Genomic DNA, 16,152 nt, shown 5'->3' with positions numbered 1-16,152 from the left:
CCAAATTGTCTAAACTTGTTCATAGACTGCCACAGCAGGTAAACTGTATACTATCTTAGTGGATCAGTTAGACATCCTGCAGATTTAGCCGGAGATGAGATCTTCTGTGCACACCATGTGCTTTGAACTTGAGATTTAATTTGCCTGAGTTTGCTCAAAAAAAAAAATTTTTTTTTGATTTATGGATAATGCTGATACAGCTGCTTCAGGCATTTAAAGCATACAGATAAGCCAACAATGATTTACATCACACACAAGATTTCATAAAAAGACTATTTACCACCTAAGTATTATAATTTACAAAATGTCCAGAAGTAGTACAATTATTTTTATGCTCGGCTAATTCAGTTTCCAATAAAATGAACAAAATATTTTTGTAACTGAGAGATCTTTCGGAACATTAAGCCTCATATTCTGCAAACCATTTCATTAGTAGGCAATCCTCCTAAAATCTATGAAGTTATACACAAAGTTTGGAACCAGCCTGTTTTGTATAAAGTTCACATACCTCTAGTTTTATGTTAAAACTGTGTGATTCCTATGCAGCCAGGTAGCTTGATATGTGATCACACTGGACATCACAGTTCCCAATAAAGAAACCAGTAATATATTTTCAAAACGTATTCAGAGCTTCCAAAACTTGCATTTATAAGTATCTATAAGATCTATGGAACATTACAACAAAACCAGCAGCTACCAGGATTTTAAAAATGTCGTAACATGGCTTCTATCAAGTCATTAGTAATAAACAGTCAGTGATTATTTATTGCAACTGTCAAGCAGAAACAGTGATATCACTTAGCCAGCGGGTTTGCAAACGGTGTCCCTGTGTGAGCCAGGGTTGAAAGTTCTTGACTAAGGAGTGCACCTGCCCATCAGAACCATTGTTTAACCCTCTCTTCAGGGTATAGCACAGCGTGCTTCCTAGTGCAGTAGGAAAGGATTCTCTAATGTAATATTCTTCATCACAAAAAAATATGTAAGCCTGAACAAATTTTCTCAGAAACAGCTGCTTCTATGGTATCTTGGCATTTGAGTAAATGATTTGCAGAAATTCCACAGGGAAGGAGGTACTTTAAAGGCTGCCAGGGAGTGTGATAGGGCTAGAAGAAGAGTGAAGAGGCACAGCTGTGACAGCTGAAAGCAGGATAAGCTGCCACTGATCTGTTTCTATGCTTATCACAACATCCATTAATCAATTCCAATCACAGCAGGCCTACCAACTAAACTATACTCCACCTCTCAAAAACTGACTGCTCAGCCTTGTAATCCTCCTGAAAAATTGTTCATCTGAAAAAATGTCAGGAGGGATAGTATGTTATTTACTTTATTAAAAAAAAATAAAAATCAAACTCTATTATATTTTCATTATTAAAAAAAATAGTTAAGCAACAGTTAAAATATCCACAGGCCTTTCTTCCTGAAAGTGTTCAAAGTTTCACTTACTCTATTTTTTTTGTGTGTGATTTTACATGAAAAGAAAGCATTTCCCTCCTGCTTTAAGTTGTGCCATAGATGCTAATTTTAGTGAACTTAAGTTCAACACTAGGCTGATAGGTCTGTATCTTCAAGACAACATAAAATATGAATAGTCTTTACCCTATCATTTAAAAAGAGTCTCCTAAATTTAGTTCTCATCTCTCTCAAAAAATTAAAACTAGAATTACATTAAAAATGACTGAATACACAAATACACAGAATGCACCAAGTTGCACTAACTGAACCGTAATTAGATATGTTCTAGTTGATGATATATTTCCTATTATTTTTAAAGTTTGCTTTAAATAAGTGTACTTCCCATTGACATTAAAGCTACGATGAATTCAAGTTTTATTCTGAGGGAAGGGTTGATGGGACACCACTGACCACTTCAGGTACATCACCAGCTCATCTGGATGTGCAAATTCTGCAGGTTTTGAAGGAGTAATCTAGTTTGTTCAGTACCTAAGTTGCAGTAATATTTGTTCACTATAACTACTGAGTAGATAGTTCTATAATTTGTTTGCTTGTTCACAAATTTTCTAGTCAATAATGCATTTTACAATTACTGCTTTTGTTGACCCCGTGTCTATCCACACAAAAACAAAGCTGCAGTTTCAGAGAATATAACATTGATAAATTAAAAGCAGAATGAAAAATATTTCTACCCATTGAAAGTTTCACCAGATGTTAAAAGATAACACAGGAACACCTTTCCACAGATTTTAGAAGGTGGATCCGAGTGATCTCTCTTGAAACAAGGAGGGGGGATATCTGAATTTCTGGCCCCCAGTGCTCTCTGCTGCATAGAATTCAGTCTAGTGTTGACAGGCCAGGAGCTTTAAGCTTGACTAGGCATCAAAGAAAGCACTTAATCAGAAGCCTGGCTACTTAAAGCTACCACTTGGAAGGATTAAGTGCACTTTGTCTATCTCTTTGCAATGTCAGTTTAAAGCTTGGAAGGAGGTTTTTAGAATAACCAAATAGATTTAGAAGCCAGAGTCCCTTTACTATCTAGTGGTATCTGTGCACCCAAAGAACATGGCAGGTTTTGGAAAATCTCCCAGTGTAATACACCACTTTAACAGCGTCCTTATTTATGCAGCTGTCATGTCACTGAAGAGTCGTATTCAAACTTTTTATAGAAAGCTGCATATTTTAATAGTGGTATGGGTTTACAAGAGCTAGATGCCTGTTGTGACATTTGTGAAATTTTACTAATTATACAGGTATTTTCCAAAGACCACATTACAAATGGATGCAATTTGTAGGGCTTCAAAACATCCCTATTTGCTGAGAGTTGCCATTATTTACACAGCATCAACAGTTTTCTAGTTGTTATGGAAGCAAAAGAAAGAGCCAGGCATAATTACTGTACAACAGCACAGAACACCAAACAGCAAAATTTATACTACTCATTCAAGGGAGCAGTAGCCCACAATTACCACTGGCAAGTAATTTGCTTAACTTTTGAATTCTTTTATTTAATAGGATGGTGTCAAAGTGTCAAGAGAGGTCTTTCATGCTAATTTTAAATATCTTCTGTTACCAGGATAAAATTCTGAGTTCTTATATGGTCATTCTATACCTATTATCATGTAATATCACATGACCTTTTATGCTTATTACTAAAATTATTTTGACAGATAGATGACTTTACCACATGCATTGGCATTGCAGAATGGACACAGTAAACATGCTGGGGAAATTGTGAATTTATAATCAAGTCACATAAGTGATATGGCATTTGTAAATACTTTTCTAACTTTGTTAAGTACAACACAACTGCTATTCATTTTAACACGCAGTATCTTCCTAACTTCTGTCACCTTCATCATATTGGAGCTCTAAATAGATTTTATTTTTTTCCTTCCTTGACCTCCCTTCAAAACAGGTACAACTCACTCTTCTTCTAGCTGGCATTTCTAGGAACAATAGCATAATGTAAAAATACTACCTGTATAATATAAAGGAATTTTGATTCTCAGACCCTGCTATAATTTCCAAATTATTTTCCCCACACACACTTGTTTTCAGCTCTAAACTCTTTGGGACAGAGATTTCCACTACATTTGAAAAATGCCTACCAAATAGTGAGCATTTATAAAATCTAAATAATAACATATATCTTTACCTAAGCAAATTCCTGATGCAGCCTCTGCAGTGGCAACCTAAAAAAGCTTCACCTTCTTCAAACTACTTTTACAATCTGATTTTGCATTTACACTAAAATAGAAATGTCTATATATTTCTCATGTAAAATAAACAAGAAAAACTGAAGGGAAAAAAATTGCTTCCAGCAGTCAAAGCACAGGCTAAGAAACAGACAGCATCAACCTAGAGGTCTGCATCTCATGAAGATGGAATATACCATGTGCTCTGAATGTTGTGACATTTAAAGTACAGAAGTAATAGAAAACAGATCAGATGTGTGCACACATAAGAATGTGCTTACTCTTCATTTATAGGGAAAACATACTAGCACGGAAATCCATTACATACCAGGTTTAGAAGAATCTAACAGGAACCTAACAACTCCGTCATAAACCACTAGTATACATGAATATGGCTTTTATTGACCTCTTTTGATCGCAAAAAGAACATTGATAAGCTTTCAAAAGAAATGTACATGTCTCCCAGTTCAGGCAAACAAATACTTAAATGTTATAATCAGAAAAAGTGACTGCAAAAATAAAATAATCTTATTTAACACAAAAGCCAACTTTGTACATTCAGTTATATTTTCAGTTCTATAGTAACAAAAGTTTTACTAATACATCTTGTTCTGACTATATGGCCCAAACAGAAATGGGAAAAGGAGCTGGTGCACTGCACTGCCTACTGAATTATTAAGTTTCTATTGAAAATGCCTGGCAGATGACTCCTTCCTCACAAAAGACATAGGAAACGAAGACATTTCATGACAGGGGAATTTCTGTTAAGCAGTAATCACCCTAACATTGTGTAGCTGTAAAAGGTGTCAGCATCCTGCTAAATACATGGCTTCCACATTCTAACACCTAGACAAGGCAGAGAAATATTTCAGAGTCACATTATGCCTTTAGCCACGAAGAAACCTCCCAATTTAAGTTAACTTAAGTGTACCAGCAACAAGAATATATTTTTAGGTTTAACTGCTTGTATACAACGTTCAACATTTCAAAAACGCTGTGATTTTCAATACTGTTTAAAAACCAATTTTTTTAAACACTATGAACAACAAATTCTTTCAAAGATGTCTTCTTCCATGTTTAGAATGATTTTTTTCTCTGAAAGCTTCAATCACTTGAGAAATCAGGAGAAAAGCTAACTGTTTTGCTTTGCACCTCTGTGCGTTTGCAAAGAACAGGTCACTGATGTCTTTACTTCTCTGTGCAGAGAATGCTTGTAAATGCCCTCTCAGGACACAGCATCGCTTGGTTAAAGCAAATAACACGGAACGATCTTTATTCTCTGGACATCATAGCCTACCAAATACAGTGTTGCCAGTGCAATGTGTCATAAATGTGTTTTATGTATTGTATATCTTACTGAAGTATCATCTTTCCTAGACCTCTGCTGTAAACTAATAGCATGGAAGTCTACTCTCAAGCACAGTGAAAAGGGGTCATTAAACTGACAGATTAAAAAGCAGGTTCCTCTGGGGTTCTAGGTACTGTAAGAACAGCCACACATGTTCATCTAACATTGATATTAAAAAGCACAGGCAAGTAAAACTGCAGGGCTCACATACATCCAGTGCTCCTAAGTTCAAGTAATAAAGCCGACTTCACCTATTACTATATACAAGGATGTTGTCTGTAGCTGGTTTGTAGCTAACTCTAAGTTCCTTTACAGTATTATAACTGTATCCATGCAAAGTGTGCACTAAGTTAATAGTTAAATTCTTAAAACAACTTATATATAGGCTATTCCTTCAAGGTTAAAAGAATACTGCCTCAGCTAAGCAGATCCTCCTGAAGTGAAGAATCTTTTTCTTCACTAAGAGCTGTTCATAAAGATCTAGTTAGACCACTGATTTGCTTTGCAACTGAGCAATAGGAACCCTCTAATCTATTTGAATACTTTCTCCCCCCATCCATTGAATGAGAAATAGTTTCTCACCTTTGAGATCTACTAGATGAGAAACACTGTAGATTTTCATGCGATTCCAGCCACAGCAGAAGAGGAGGTAGTTTTATGATGACTCAATAGCATCAGAAGTTGGAGAGGTCAAGCTGCAACCCTTATGATCCAAGTACATTAGTACTCTGCAAAGAAAAATCGTCTCTTTAAATTATATCTAATGAAGAAGTGTACCTACTTCTGGCTTTCTGAAAACAACAACTAAGAAAACTAAACAAAAAAGCAACCCCCAACTTTAAGAGCAAGACTTGATGTATAGATATATCCAATACTGATCTCATACATCTGTCTGCAAAATGCATACTATTTAATATTGCTCATTAGTTGAAAAAAAATTGTGAGTTTTTTGGTGGTGGTGGTTTTGGTTGTTGTTGGGTTTTTTTAAGAGCTGACACTGCTTTACTACTGTTGCTTTCATTTCACATCTGCTCATAGGTTTTGTTAACCCCTTTATTCCATTGCAATGCCACTAAAATGCAGACAAAACAATTCTGGAAGAATCCCATGCTACCAAGACACAGTTAATAAAATAGTTTCTAAACCTGGGGTCTGAGTTTTAGCAAGCACGATAATTGACAAGTTTGATTGCTTCATGCCCATTTTTATGTTTTCATTGGAGAGGTGGGATTGTGAGTAAACACAGGTTGCTCATTGAAAAAGGAATCTCTATCAAAAAAAATATCCTTCCCCCCCACCCCCCCTTGGTATCTGATTTACAACCTCACTTTCACAAGAAGCATACATAGCCAAGGCTGGAGAAAGACAAGTACAGTTTGTCTCAGATCCTCTTAGACATTTGGATACAGCTTGAAATTATGATGCAAGGCATGCTAACAAACACCAGGCGTTATTTTAAACAGGGAACAAAAAAGTTACTAAATAAATAATTCTTCAGTATTGAGCTTCTCTGAAAACATTGACAGGTTTTCTGAATAATACTCTTATTCAGTGCAAACATAAACCTTAATAGACCTCAGTTTCACTATTAGAACACATTAACAACTTATGTTTACAAAGTTAAGCTTAGTTGAAAAGCAAAATAAGTTTGTTAACTATTTCTTACCTACCAGTTACAACAGGAAACACCAGAATTTCTAAGTTCCTGTCTGAATTTCATTCTCAACCCACTATGTGACTTGTGGGAGAGACAAGAAGGAATAAGAGCCGTCCAACCCCCTGTGCAGCAAAATATTAGTTTATTTATAAGCGTTTTGGTGATTAGAAGTGGATGAAGAATTAACTTGAAGTCAAACAGGCATAAGATTTGCTTCTCTGGGCCATCATCTCTCCTATCTTTATGCTTTCCAATATTAAATCTGAGGTAATAAAATTATTTGTGTTATTCACATGAACATCACAGGAAATTTTATTCCTTGAGATTGTGTATATTGTTAGGCCAACTATTTTAGAAATATATTTGTGATATTGACAAAAAATGGCTATTGAACTATATTTTGCACAAGCAATATTACATACTTTTTTTTAATAGTAACTTTAATACACTGAAAATGCTAAACTAACAGTGAGAAAAATAAGCCTAGGATAGTACATGTTTTTGCATATCATAGCAGTTATTTTCATCATTACAGCTACAGTATAGCTGTCATATAAGATAATTTTTCTATTACATATTCCCTTAAGTAATTATAAACTATACAAGCCCCCAAACAGATTTTTTTCCTATAGAAACTATTTTTTTTACGAATATGGTACGAGTGTTAATTCTTAGGTGGCGATGTGATTGCTTCCATGCCTGATTAGGAGATGCTGCCTAAAGGGCTCTTAACCAGTACACCCTTGTGAAACACTTCCATCTAGTGGCTGCAGTAGGAATACTACGAACTGCTGAAGTAAATTGCGACATGGAATACAAACAGCTGATCCAATCTTCTAGTAAACACTCCTCTAATAAATGGCTTAATATTTGACGAAGCTTTCCCCCCACCTTACCAGAGGGGAAAGAAAAAAAACCAACCCCACCTCATTAAATATCCATCTTGAAACCACTCTTTTCTGGAAACACATAGTACAGGAAACAGAAAGTAGAACTTTTATTACAAAAAAAATAATAATCAAAAACTAGAAGAGTCTAGAAATTTTTGATACTTTCCATCTTTTTGTGAGAATGCTGTTCAGGGACTGTGTTGGCAAGTGGCAGAATTAAAATAGCTAAGAGAGTCACGAAAGAATTGTTAATAAGTGGCAAAAGGGTTTGCATAGGGAATTACTGAATCGGCCCTGGTAGTGGGAGGTTTTATTTAATTTAATCTGATTTTATTTTATGGTAGAACAAAGCAGGGAAGTATCCCAGGTATCTCCTGAAATAGTTGTGGGACATGGCAGCACACCAACACAGGAGAACACCAGCAAGGGCTTTTGCTGCTGGAATATTTTAGGGGCCCTCAATCTAACAAAAGCTATGTTGAAAGCACTATATGGATCCCCCAGACTACATGAAACTAGAGCCAACCACCTGCAGTCTCTCTGGGGTAACCCCAAAAGTCAATGACCCTCTAATGATAGCAGCAGTAGAGGGAACAGCATGGGTTCAATCCAGTAGCATTACCCACAGCTGCCTGAGGCAACTTGATGTGTCTTAGAGACACATTTGAGAAAGTTTTATGCAAACAGGAAATTTATCTGATGCACTTATTGCATTAGTCCATCACTTATCACTCTCTTGCTACATACAACAAACCTCACAGTGCTACCTAATAGCGCTCTGTGAGCATTTTTACATAACAGTCTGGATTCCCTCTCCTGATAACCAGCAAAATTAGAACAACTAATACACTGTTGCACAGCAGGACCAGGAGTACAAAGGAACACCTTTGCACACTTCTCAGACTGTGTGTTACATGCTCAGCGTGGGGTAAGTATAGTATAAAACATTCACGTGTTCTATACACACACTTCACATCCTAATTAATCATTTTGTAGAAAGATCCAAGTTTATGAGACAAACTTGCATATTACTAGTCATAATCAAACAAGAACCGAAGGCCAGCTAATTAACACTGACATAAGCTTTCCTTATTTTATCTTCATTAATTAAATATTTGAACAAATGCTTTTAAAAATATAGCTTGGTATTTTTAGGTGTAAAGAAACAAGGAAATTCATTCAATTCTGCAAGAGGAGAGGAGAACAGAAGACCAACAAACTGAGTCCTATGTATCAACTTTGCAATCTACTGTTGAAGAAGGCTCAAGAGTTCAAAAAACAGCATTTGTTTTATTCTGCACTTACCCTTCTGACTTTTTCAAGTCCCTTGTGGTCAAGCATTCTTTTAAAAAGCATTCAGGACACCTACTTGCAGCATACTCCAGAATTAAACTACGGAACAATTTACTTTTGAAGCAAAATATCTGACTTTAAGTATCATTTAATCTACACATTTCAACTACACATTTTAATCAATTAACCTTACTTTTTTTGTGTCACTGTATACATGACCATATACAGATAGTAAAGTTATGATACAAACTACCAATGGAGAATTTCAGATTCAACTTGGTGCTTAGAAAGTTGATTTACATTTTCTTTCTCTCTCCCATGTATGTCAATCATCATCTTCAATAACTGATGCTTTATAAAAGTGATACTTAGTTGTCATTATGCATTCATTTTTTAAGCAATCAGATTTTCATTTTACATTTATAGAAAGTGAAATAGCGCATTTAAAAGTTCTGTGATTAAAGCAAATAAAAATACTGAAAAGCATAATTCTTAAAAATGTTGTATCATTACTTATATTTTTGTATTTCATAAATACCATTCTGAATTCCATCCCAGAACTGCGTTTTGTGATGTTAACTGCCTGAAGAATGCCAGCATGAATATTTTGCTATACAGAGAAACATACTCAAATTCCACCTTACTAACTCAACCAGGGTGTTCCAGTACAGGTAGTTTACAGTCTAAATAGTGCACAAGTTCCCAGAACTAGGGATGAGGAGGAAACGTACGGTTAAAATAAAAACCAGTAGACTTTAGTAGAACACTGGAAAAGCGAACATGTGTATTCATTCACATGAACAAAATAGAAATTCAAAAGATTCTCTGAAATCTCAATACCAGGGTCTGAACAAATCCTTAGAAGGCAGCCAAGCTTACTGATACAACTAGCTGATACAAAGGCGTAACAAAAGTATCACCACAACAAAGATGTACAGAACATTAGCCGTCCTGTTTGCTTTTCAGGACCTCGAAGTAGTAAAAATTATTCTTCAGCTTTTGGGAAATAAGTTTTACCTCATATCTATGACTGGTTCTTGAACCATTACTATTTTGCAAGTGTGCCCTCTATGCTTGTATATGTATATCTAGATAACTACATAGATACCTTCGTGTTTGAGTGCAAGATTTTTTACAAATATGTCAGTATGTAACACAGCTGCTCATTTTTCCAAGATAAACAATCTCTTCATCAATAACATCATTTTCACACTAGGGGGAGAGGTAGAAATGCATTAGTGCAATGTAATTTCTACCACAAGTAATTAGCACACATATCACCTTAACATTATTCAGTAAAATCAGGTTTTATACCAATATGTAATACAAAGTTAGGTAGGCTGTGAGACCAAAACCAGCACTGTAACAGTTAAAATGCACTTAAAGTTATAGTTTGCATTTATTTAAATCGCTACAAATAACATTTGAACAAATCCACAGACTTTTAAATATTTATATAAAGCAAAGTAGTGATGCTTAATTTGTTTGCATTCTTTAACCTTTGAAGTTTGTGTCTATGCTAGGCACACCTAGAAGAAAAAAAATTAAATATTCAGATAATAGCATATACCAATGTAAGTGAAGTATTTGGTATTAAGTTACTAGAGTTGCATAAAGATTAATCAAGTAACACTTGCAATAAGCTTAAGGAATCTGCATGAAAGACATCGAGTATAGTTCAACTCCATATGAATATGGGGGGCCAGGTTTGGTGGTTGTGTTTGTTTGTGGTTTGGATTTTTTTTTTATTTTTTTTTTTTTAATTAGAGGACTACCATGAGTTTTTTCTGGTACTTTCCTTCCTTTCCCTCAACTATTCATAGATCTTTTCAATTAGAATTTACTTAGACTTACTTTAATTAATAGAGGTATTCAAAATGAACTCAGATTGAAAGCTACCTGAAACAATATTTTTTTTTATGTTGTCTATGGTGCTCACTGTTGATGAAACATTAGCTCAGGACACCTCTTTTTCAGTTTTGTTCTGTTGTCACTGCAACAATCAAATTATATGAACGTTGATTAGGTCATTCCACCATCGACACCATTGCCTATTCTAGAAACCAGTACTACCATGAACATAAACATACTAAGACAGCAAGAAGAAACAAACAAAGAGGGCAGGAAAAAAAATGAGAGAGTAACCAGATCTTGCTATACATACTGATTTCAAGTCCTAAAAAGCACAGAAAACAAAGAAAAGATGGCAAATATATTTTTTAATATATATAAAAATAAAATATCAGGACTTCAAAAAAGCAAACAACCCTTCCTTGGGAAAATGCATAAACAACCGCAGATCCTACTGTAAACTAGGAAGGGAATTAAAATGCTGTCCTAAATGAATAATTACAAACCCAAAACAAACCAAAAACCTACCTTACATGAAATCAGAAAAGTTGCAAAACATGCAAAAGTAACAGAACTCATCTCATCACAGTATGATATGGTATATAAAGAATGGGATGCAGTTTCCTGTCCAAAAATAATACCTTGTATTTGCAGAGGTGAATCAGATGTAGTCTCCTCTTCTGCCTGCAGATGCCATTACTGGATCAAATTAAATCTAAACTGCAGCTTGTTTTTCTTCATCTAGAGTATTCTCATGAGTCAGTGAGCGCTAGAAGAGTTTACTTATCCTTAATTTCTAGCACTGGTACATGTTCTTTGAAAAGCATAGCTAGAATGCGCTTTTTTTCTAAAAGTGCATTTACGGACATGTCTCAATACAGACAGGCTAACATTGTTTGAAGGCTTCAAGCAATCCAGAGTTCATATTCTGAAGATATACTTCCTCCCACGACAGTTATCTTTACCTGAAATAAAGGTGTTTCTTATACCTGATTCGGGATAAAGGGGAACAGTTAAGTGCCTAATCACAGTTAGTTTGACTCCTGTGGCTTTACCTATTTCCACAATAAAAATCACTTTGCATGATATTTTTTGCAGTAGTTAACCTCGTATATTAATGATGGATGATGTTAAAATGTGTATTTTTATTTTCCTACTATTAAACAAATAAAAATAGAGGCTGAGTTGTAAAAAAATAAAGTCGCAGATCAACGCTCAGAATAATTACGTATTTTTATTAATATAGTATTCTTTTCCAAATAAAGTATTGAACCTACTATATATACCTATTTCTTATTAACTTCTTTAAGTAACTTGTATTATGAAGATGATTTATTTAATTACTTAGATTTTTTCTTATTTTCATATTTTCAAATGAAACTTGGGTGCAGAAGTCTGAATACCTCACCTCCCCACTTTATATTTAAGGTTAAAGTAAAGCCCCCCTCTTTTTCTTTTATGTTAGTCAATAAAATACATAAAGTTCTAATTACTTTTTACCTGAAATCTGACCGAAGAATATTTTCCTGAGGGAATAAAAGAGGACATTAAAGGAAACACACAAACAAACATACCAACCCCAAAACATAAAACCAAGACAACAACAAACCACCCACAAGCTACAGATTACATCAAAACATATAACAAAGTAAAGCCATCAAAACTTCAGGAAACAATACATCCCATTCAGGTCTCTAAATATTTCTTCATAACACTTCTCATTCCCGCAGCCCATGCAGGTTCACTCAACATTTCTTTCAGGGACAGACCTGAAGACTGCAGGTTTGAGAACCCCAGAGAAAACCTTTCAAGACCAAATTTAGTGCTCTTAGTAGAAGCATGACATCAGCTACTTCAGTGACTTAAGCTTCAGCCAAAGCCATAAAAGCCGTGTCTATGCAAGTGTGTGTAAACTGGCTCTATTGGTAGCTCTGGCTGTGGATGGAGAAATAGTAACTCGAAAACATAAGCCGAAGGGAGGAGGCATACATGCTGAGGGGTATAGCACACCAAAATCTCAGTGGTAAGCCAACACGAGCCTCCGCTTCAGAGTCACATCACAGTTGTTGCTCCAACCTTGTAGCTATGAGCAATTTTTATGTGTGGGTGCAAGCGAAGTGTGAAGAAATAAGTGAATGTACTGTGTGAACAGTTATCTGCTGGAAGAAAACATTTTAATTCTATTAATAAAGTTAATTAACAAAAGGTGTTTTACTAAATACTGGTTGTGATCCCACTCCCATTCCAATTTCCCCATCAGAGAAATTTACAACACCAACATATATTCCTGCAAAATTAATTAACTTTGTGACACGCCAAAGTAAAAACTCTGCTTGAATTACACTGTTTTGGTGTCTGCTTTAGTTTATGGTTTAGAAGAAACTCCAAAGGTACTATTTATTCACAAGAAGATTCTTCTGTGTATTACCACTATCTTCCAGAAGCTCTCCAGACCCCGACTTTACAACCAGATCTGCAAAAGTGTAAGATGGTGAAAATATCCGGACTGTACTGCACAGTCCTTTATCAGCAATATTAGCGTCTGCTTCATTTCCCCACTACGCCTAGCAGGTGATGCAGATACTGCGTTCAGCCATATCAATTCCTCTGCTGACCTGGGCTTAACCCACACACCCACCTCCAACTCCTTGGAAAGACTAGTAAAATAATGTACCATTCAAATCAATCCATCCCAAAATCTGCCTGCTATGATCCCAATTCCTTGACATTCATAATTTACAGACAGACTAGCCTATAGTTATAAATATACCTTACCTTATGGTATATTACACCAATAGATTACTGGAGCCTCAGCTAGGCTTGTTGATGTATTAATGCAATATGTTATGAGAGCACTAGCTCACTCTGATGATGTATAGTCATCGTATATATCGTAAGAATGAAGTACTTCAATGATGTATAACTGTAACAAGGGCACCAAGCTGAAGAAAACACTAGCAGAAGTAGGTTTTGTTAACATATTACTCAAAAATGTGAATATAGTATTAACAATGTGAATAAGAGAGAAATCAATTAGTTGACTGATTAGCATGTTTAGGTAGCATGGAGGCAAAAAACCCCTAAAACAACAACAACAAAACACACGAAGCAGCAAGAAGCTATTGGCAATATTTTCACTCAGCTAAATTTGATATGATTAAGGGTGTCCATCTGATACCTCAGTTAAAACCTCTACCAGAAGCCCATTTATTTGCATGGTTTCTTTCTCCTGAGTTTCAGAAAGGCTAAAAACTGAAAGTCAGTTTGAGCTCCAAGTTTGTGAAGAACTTGCCTTTCAGTTTTAGAAAGAAAGCATGCAGAGAAAATTCTCTTAACACCACACAGAACTACAAAACCCAAGATGTTTTCTGAACAAAATTTATCATAAAATACAAAAAAAAAAGCAAACGCAATTAGCCATCTGGGCAGGTGGCACTGGGTAGCACCAGTAACACACTTCAATAATTTTGTAATGGGGACTTGACATAACACTACTATGTTTATTAGCAGAAATTGGAAGCAATTGAGTATTGTGACATTATTAGGTGTAGATTCATTCATGAGCATTCAGCTGTGTGCTGTTAAGTGTCTTAATAGAGGAAAGAAACTTAGGTAAAGAAGTCTCTTTTGTTTTAGCAAGGAAGCAGTACTCCCAGTGACAAAGGAAGGTCTCAAAAACAACTGTATACAGAAGATAACTTACAAGGAATTTACATTTGAAGTTGTAAAAATTAGTGATCAGTTACATGATCTAGTTTTCCTCTTTACAATGCTCACACTTAGATACATGATTCAGAAGAACCAGTTATGTTTAAAACTTTCAGCTAAATACAATATAATACATTTACAGAAGTAGAAATATACCAGGTTTCTCTTCACTTTTAAAGCACAAAAATTTGAACAACTGAATATACTTTGTTAACCCTTGAGCAGACTTGTAAAGGCCTTTACAGTAGGAAGGCGATTAAGCAGTATCACACCTCATGTGGGAAGGAAATTATTAATTGCAATAAAAATTGTTCAATATTTTTGATGGTAGGTCTGCACTGCAAGACATTTTTTGCCAACGTATCAAGGCATACTAGTCTTAAGAAAAACGTATGTGGGTTACTGCTTCAGCATAATTACCTTTCCCCATTTCCTCCAAATAAGAAAAGCATAAAATTGCTGAAATCCAGCATCAATTATAACTATAATATGAAAGCTTTCAAAGGAAGAGGATGATTGATTCTCTTTAACTGTAGTCTTTTCACAGAAAATAGTTCTAAGAGCCTGACATGTTCCCAAAGACTGAAATTCTCAATATGTTCAGCATCTTCCCTAAGAAGGAAAGATGATAGCTCTGAATATCTGGCGTGGAATCTGTGATATATAGGGGAAAAAAATAAAATAGTTTTATTTCTCAGCACTGTCGAGAGTAAAATGTGCTAGGTCCAGGCCTCCTAGAACTCAGTATTAAAGAATTCAAATTATTTTTCATCCTTGCTGTTAATTTTCACTGGCTTCAGCCTGCAGACTGAAGGTAAAAGGTTAAATGATGACTACAATAAAAAGCACAAGAAAGTAGTTGATTGGAAGAGTTCTCTACAACCTTATGGGATGACTTACATATTATTTAGGAAGAACTATGCTTCTAATCTGCTATGAATAGCAACGTGAACTTGAGCTATCAAAAGATAATTTGCTAGCAACAACACTCAAATGTGAACTTACTGCAGATTGAGTTGAAGACCACCATCATTTATACTTTAAGGCCAGATTTTTTTCAATGGACTACTAAACCCCTAAAAACAGCACTCAAATAAGGTTGTAAAGTTCTTTTACCATCTCTCTTAGTTTTCCCCTACAGAAATAAATACAAAGTTTTTGCTTTGTTTTTTAAAAAAATTGACATATAAAAAAATGAAAGCTGTAAACACTTTAAATATGCAGCAGCACTACTATATCATGAAGCAACAATGTTCACAAAAAAATTGGTACCCACATCATCTACCTTTCAAGTGTCTAAGATAGGAAGGCAGTCGTCTTATCTAACTGTATGCAACATAAATGTATATTACAAATGCCCTTCAAGTGAATTTCTTTCCACTGTTACAGAAGAGTCCTGTCAGAGGTTTAAGATGAAGAGGTATGTATGTCCTGCTAAGCATTTACTGTGTTTTCTAGTTGTTCCTCCACAGTTTTTAGTTTGTCCATTCATATTATCTCCAATTTTATTTTTTTTTTACTTTTTTTTTTTACTTACTGCATTAAATTGTTCTTACAAGTTTAGTTAATAATACTTTTATTAAAACAAAAGGCACTATCTTTTAAAATCTAAGCCCCTTAAGGAATTCCATTTTTTCTTATGAAATTTAGGGTACTTATCCTCATACAATCATGTAATTTACCACTTATAATATTAGCAATAAATTTTAGCTTTTTGTGCTATAGTGCTTTCCCTTCATGTAAAGGGAAAGA

At 35.0% G+C, this 16,152-nt stretch overlaps 1 protein-coding gene across 1 annotated transcript in view; it reads right to left on the bottom strand.

Annotated features, from left to right (window-relative positions):
* Positions 1–10,360: 10,360 nt before the first annotated feature.
* The window catches only part of KIF14 (kinesin family member 14), a 34,123-nt gene continuing 28,331 nt past the window's right edge, over positions 10,361–16,152 (bottom strand). Inside the window, exon 30 of the mRNA XM_009884925.1 lies at positions 10,361–10,370. Within this exon, the coding sequence (XP_009883227.1) occupies positions 10,361–10,370 (10 nt within the window). The remainder of the gene's footprint in view (positions 10,371–16,152) is intronic.

The sequence above is a fragment of the Charadrius vociferus genome, unplaced genomic scaffold (assembly GCF_000708025.1).
Source record: "Charadrius vociferus isolate BGI_N301 unplaced genomic scaffold, ASM70802v2 scaffold163, whole genome shotgun sequence".
NCBI lineage: Eukaryota > Metazoa > Chordata > Aves > Charadriiformes > Charadriidae > Charadrius > Charadrius vociferus.
This window is presented reverse-complemented; position numbering and strand designations above follow the sequence as displayed.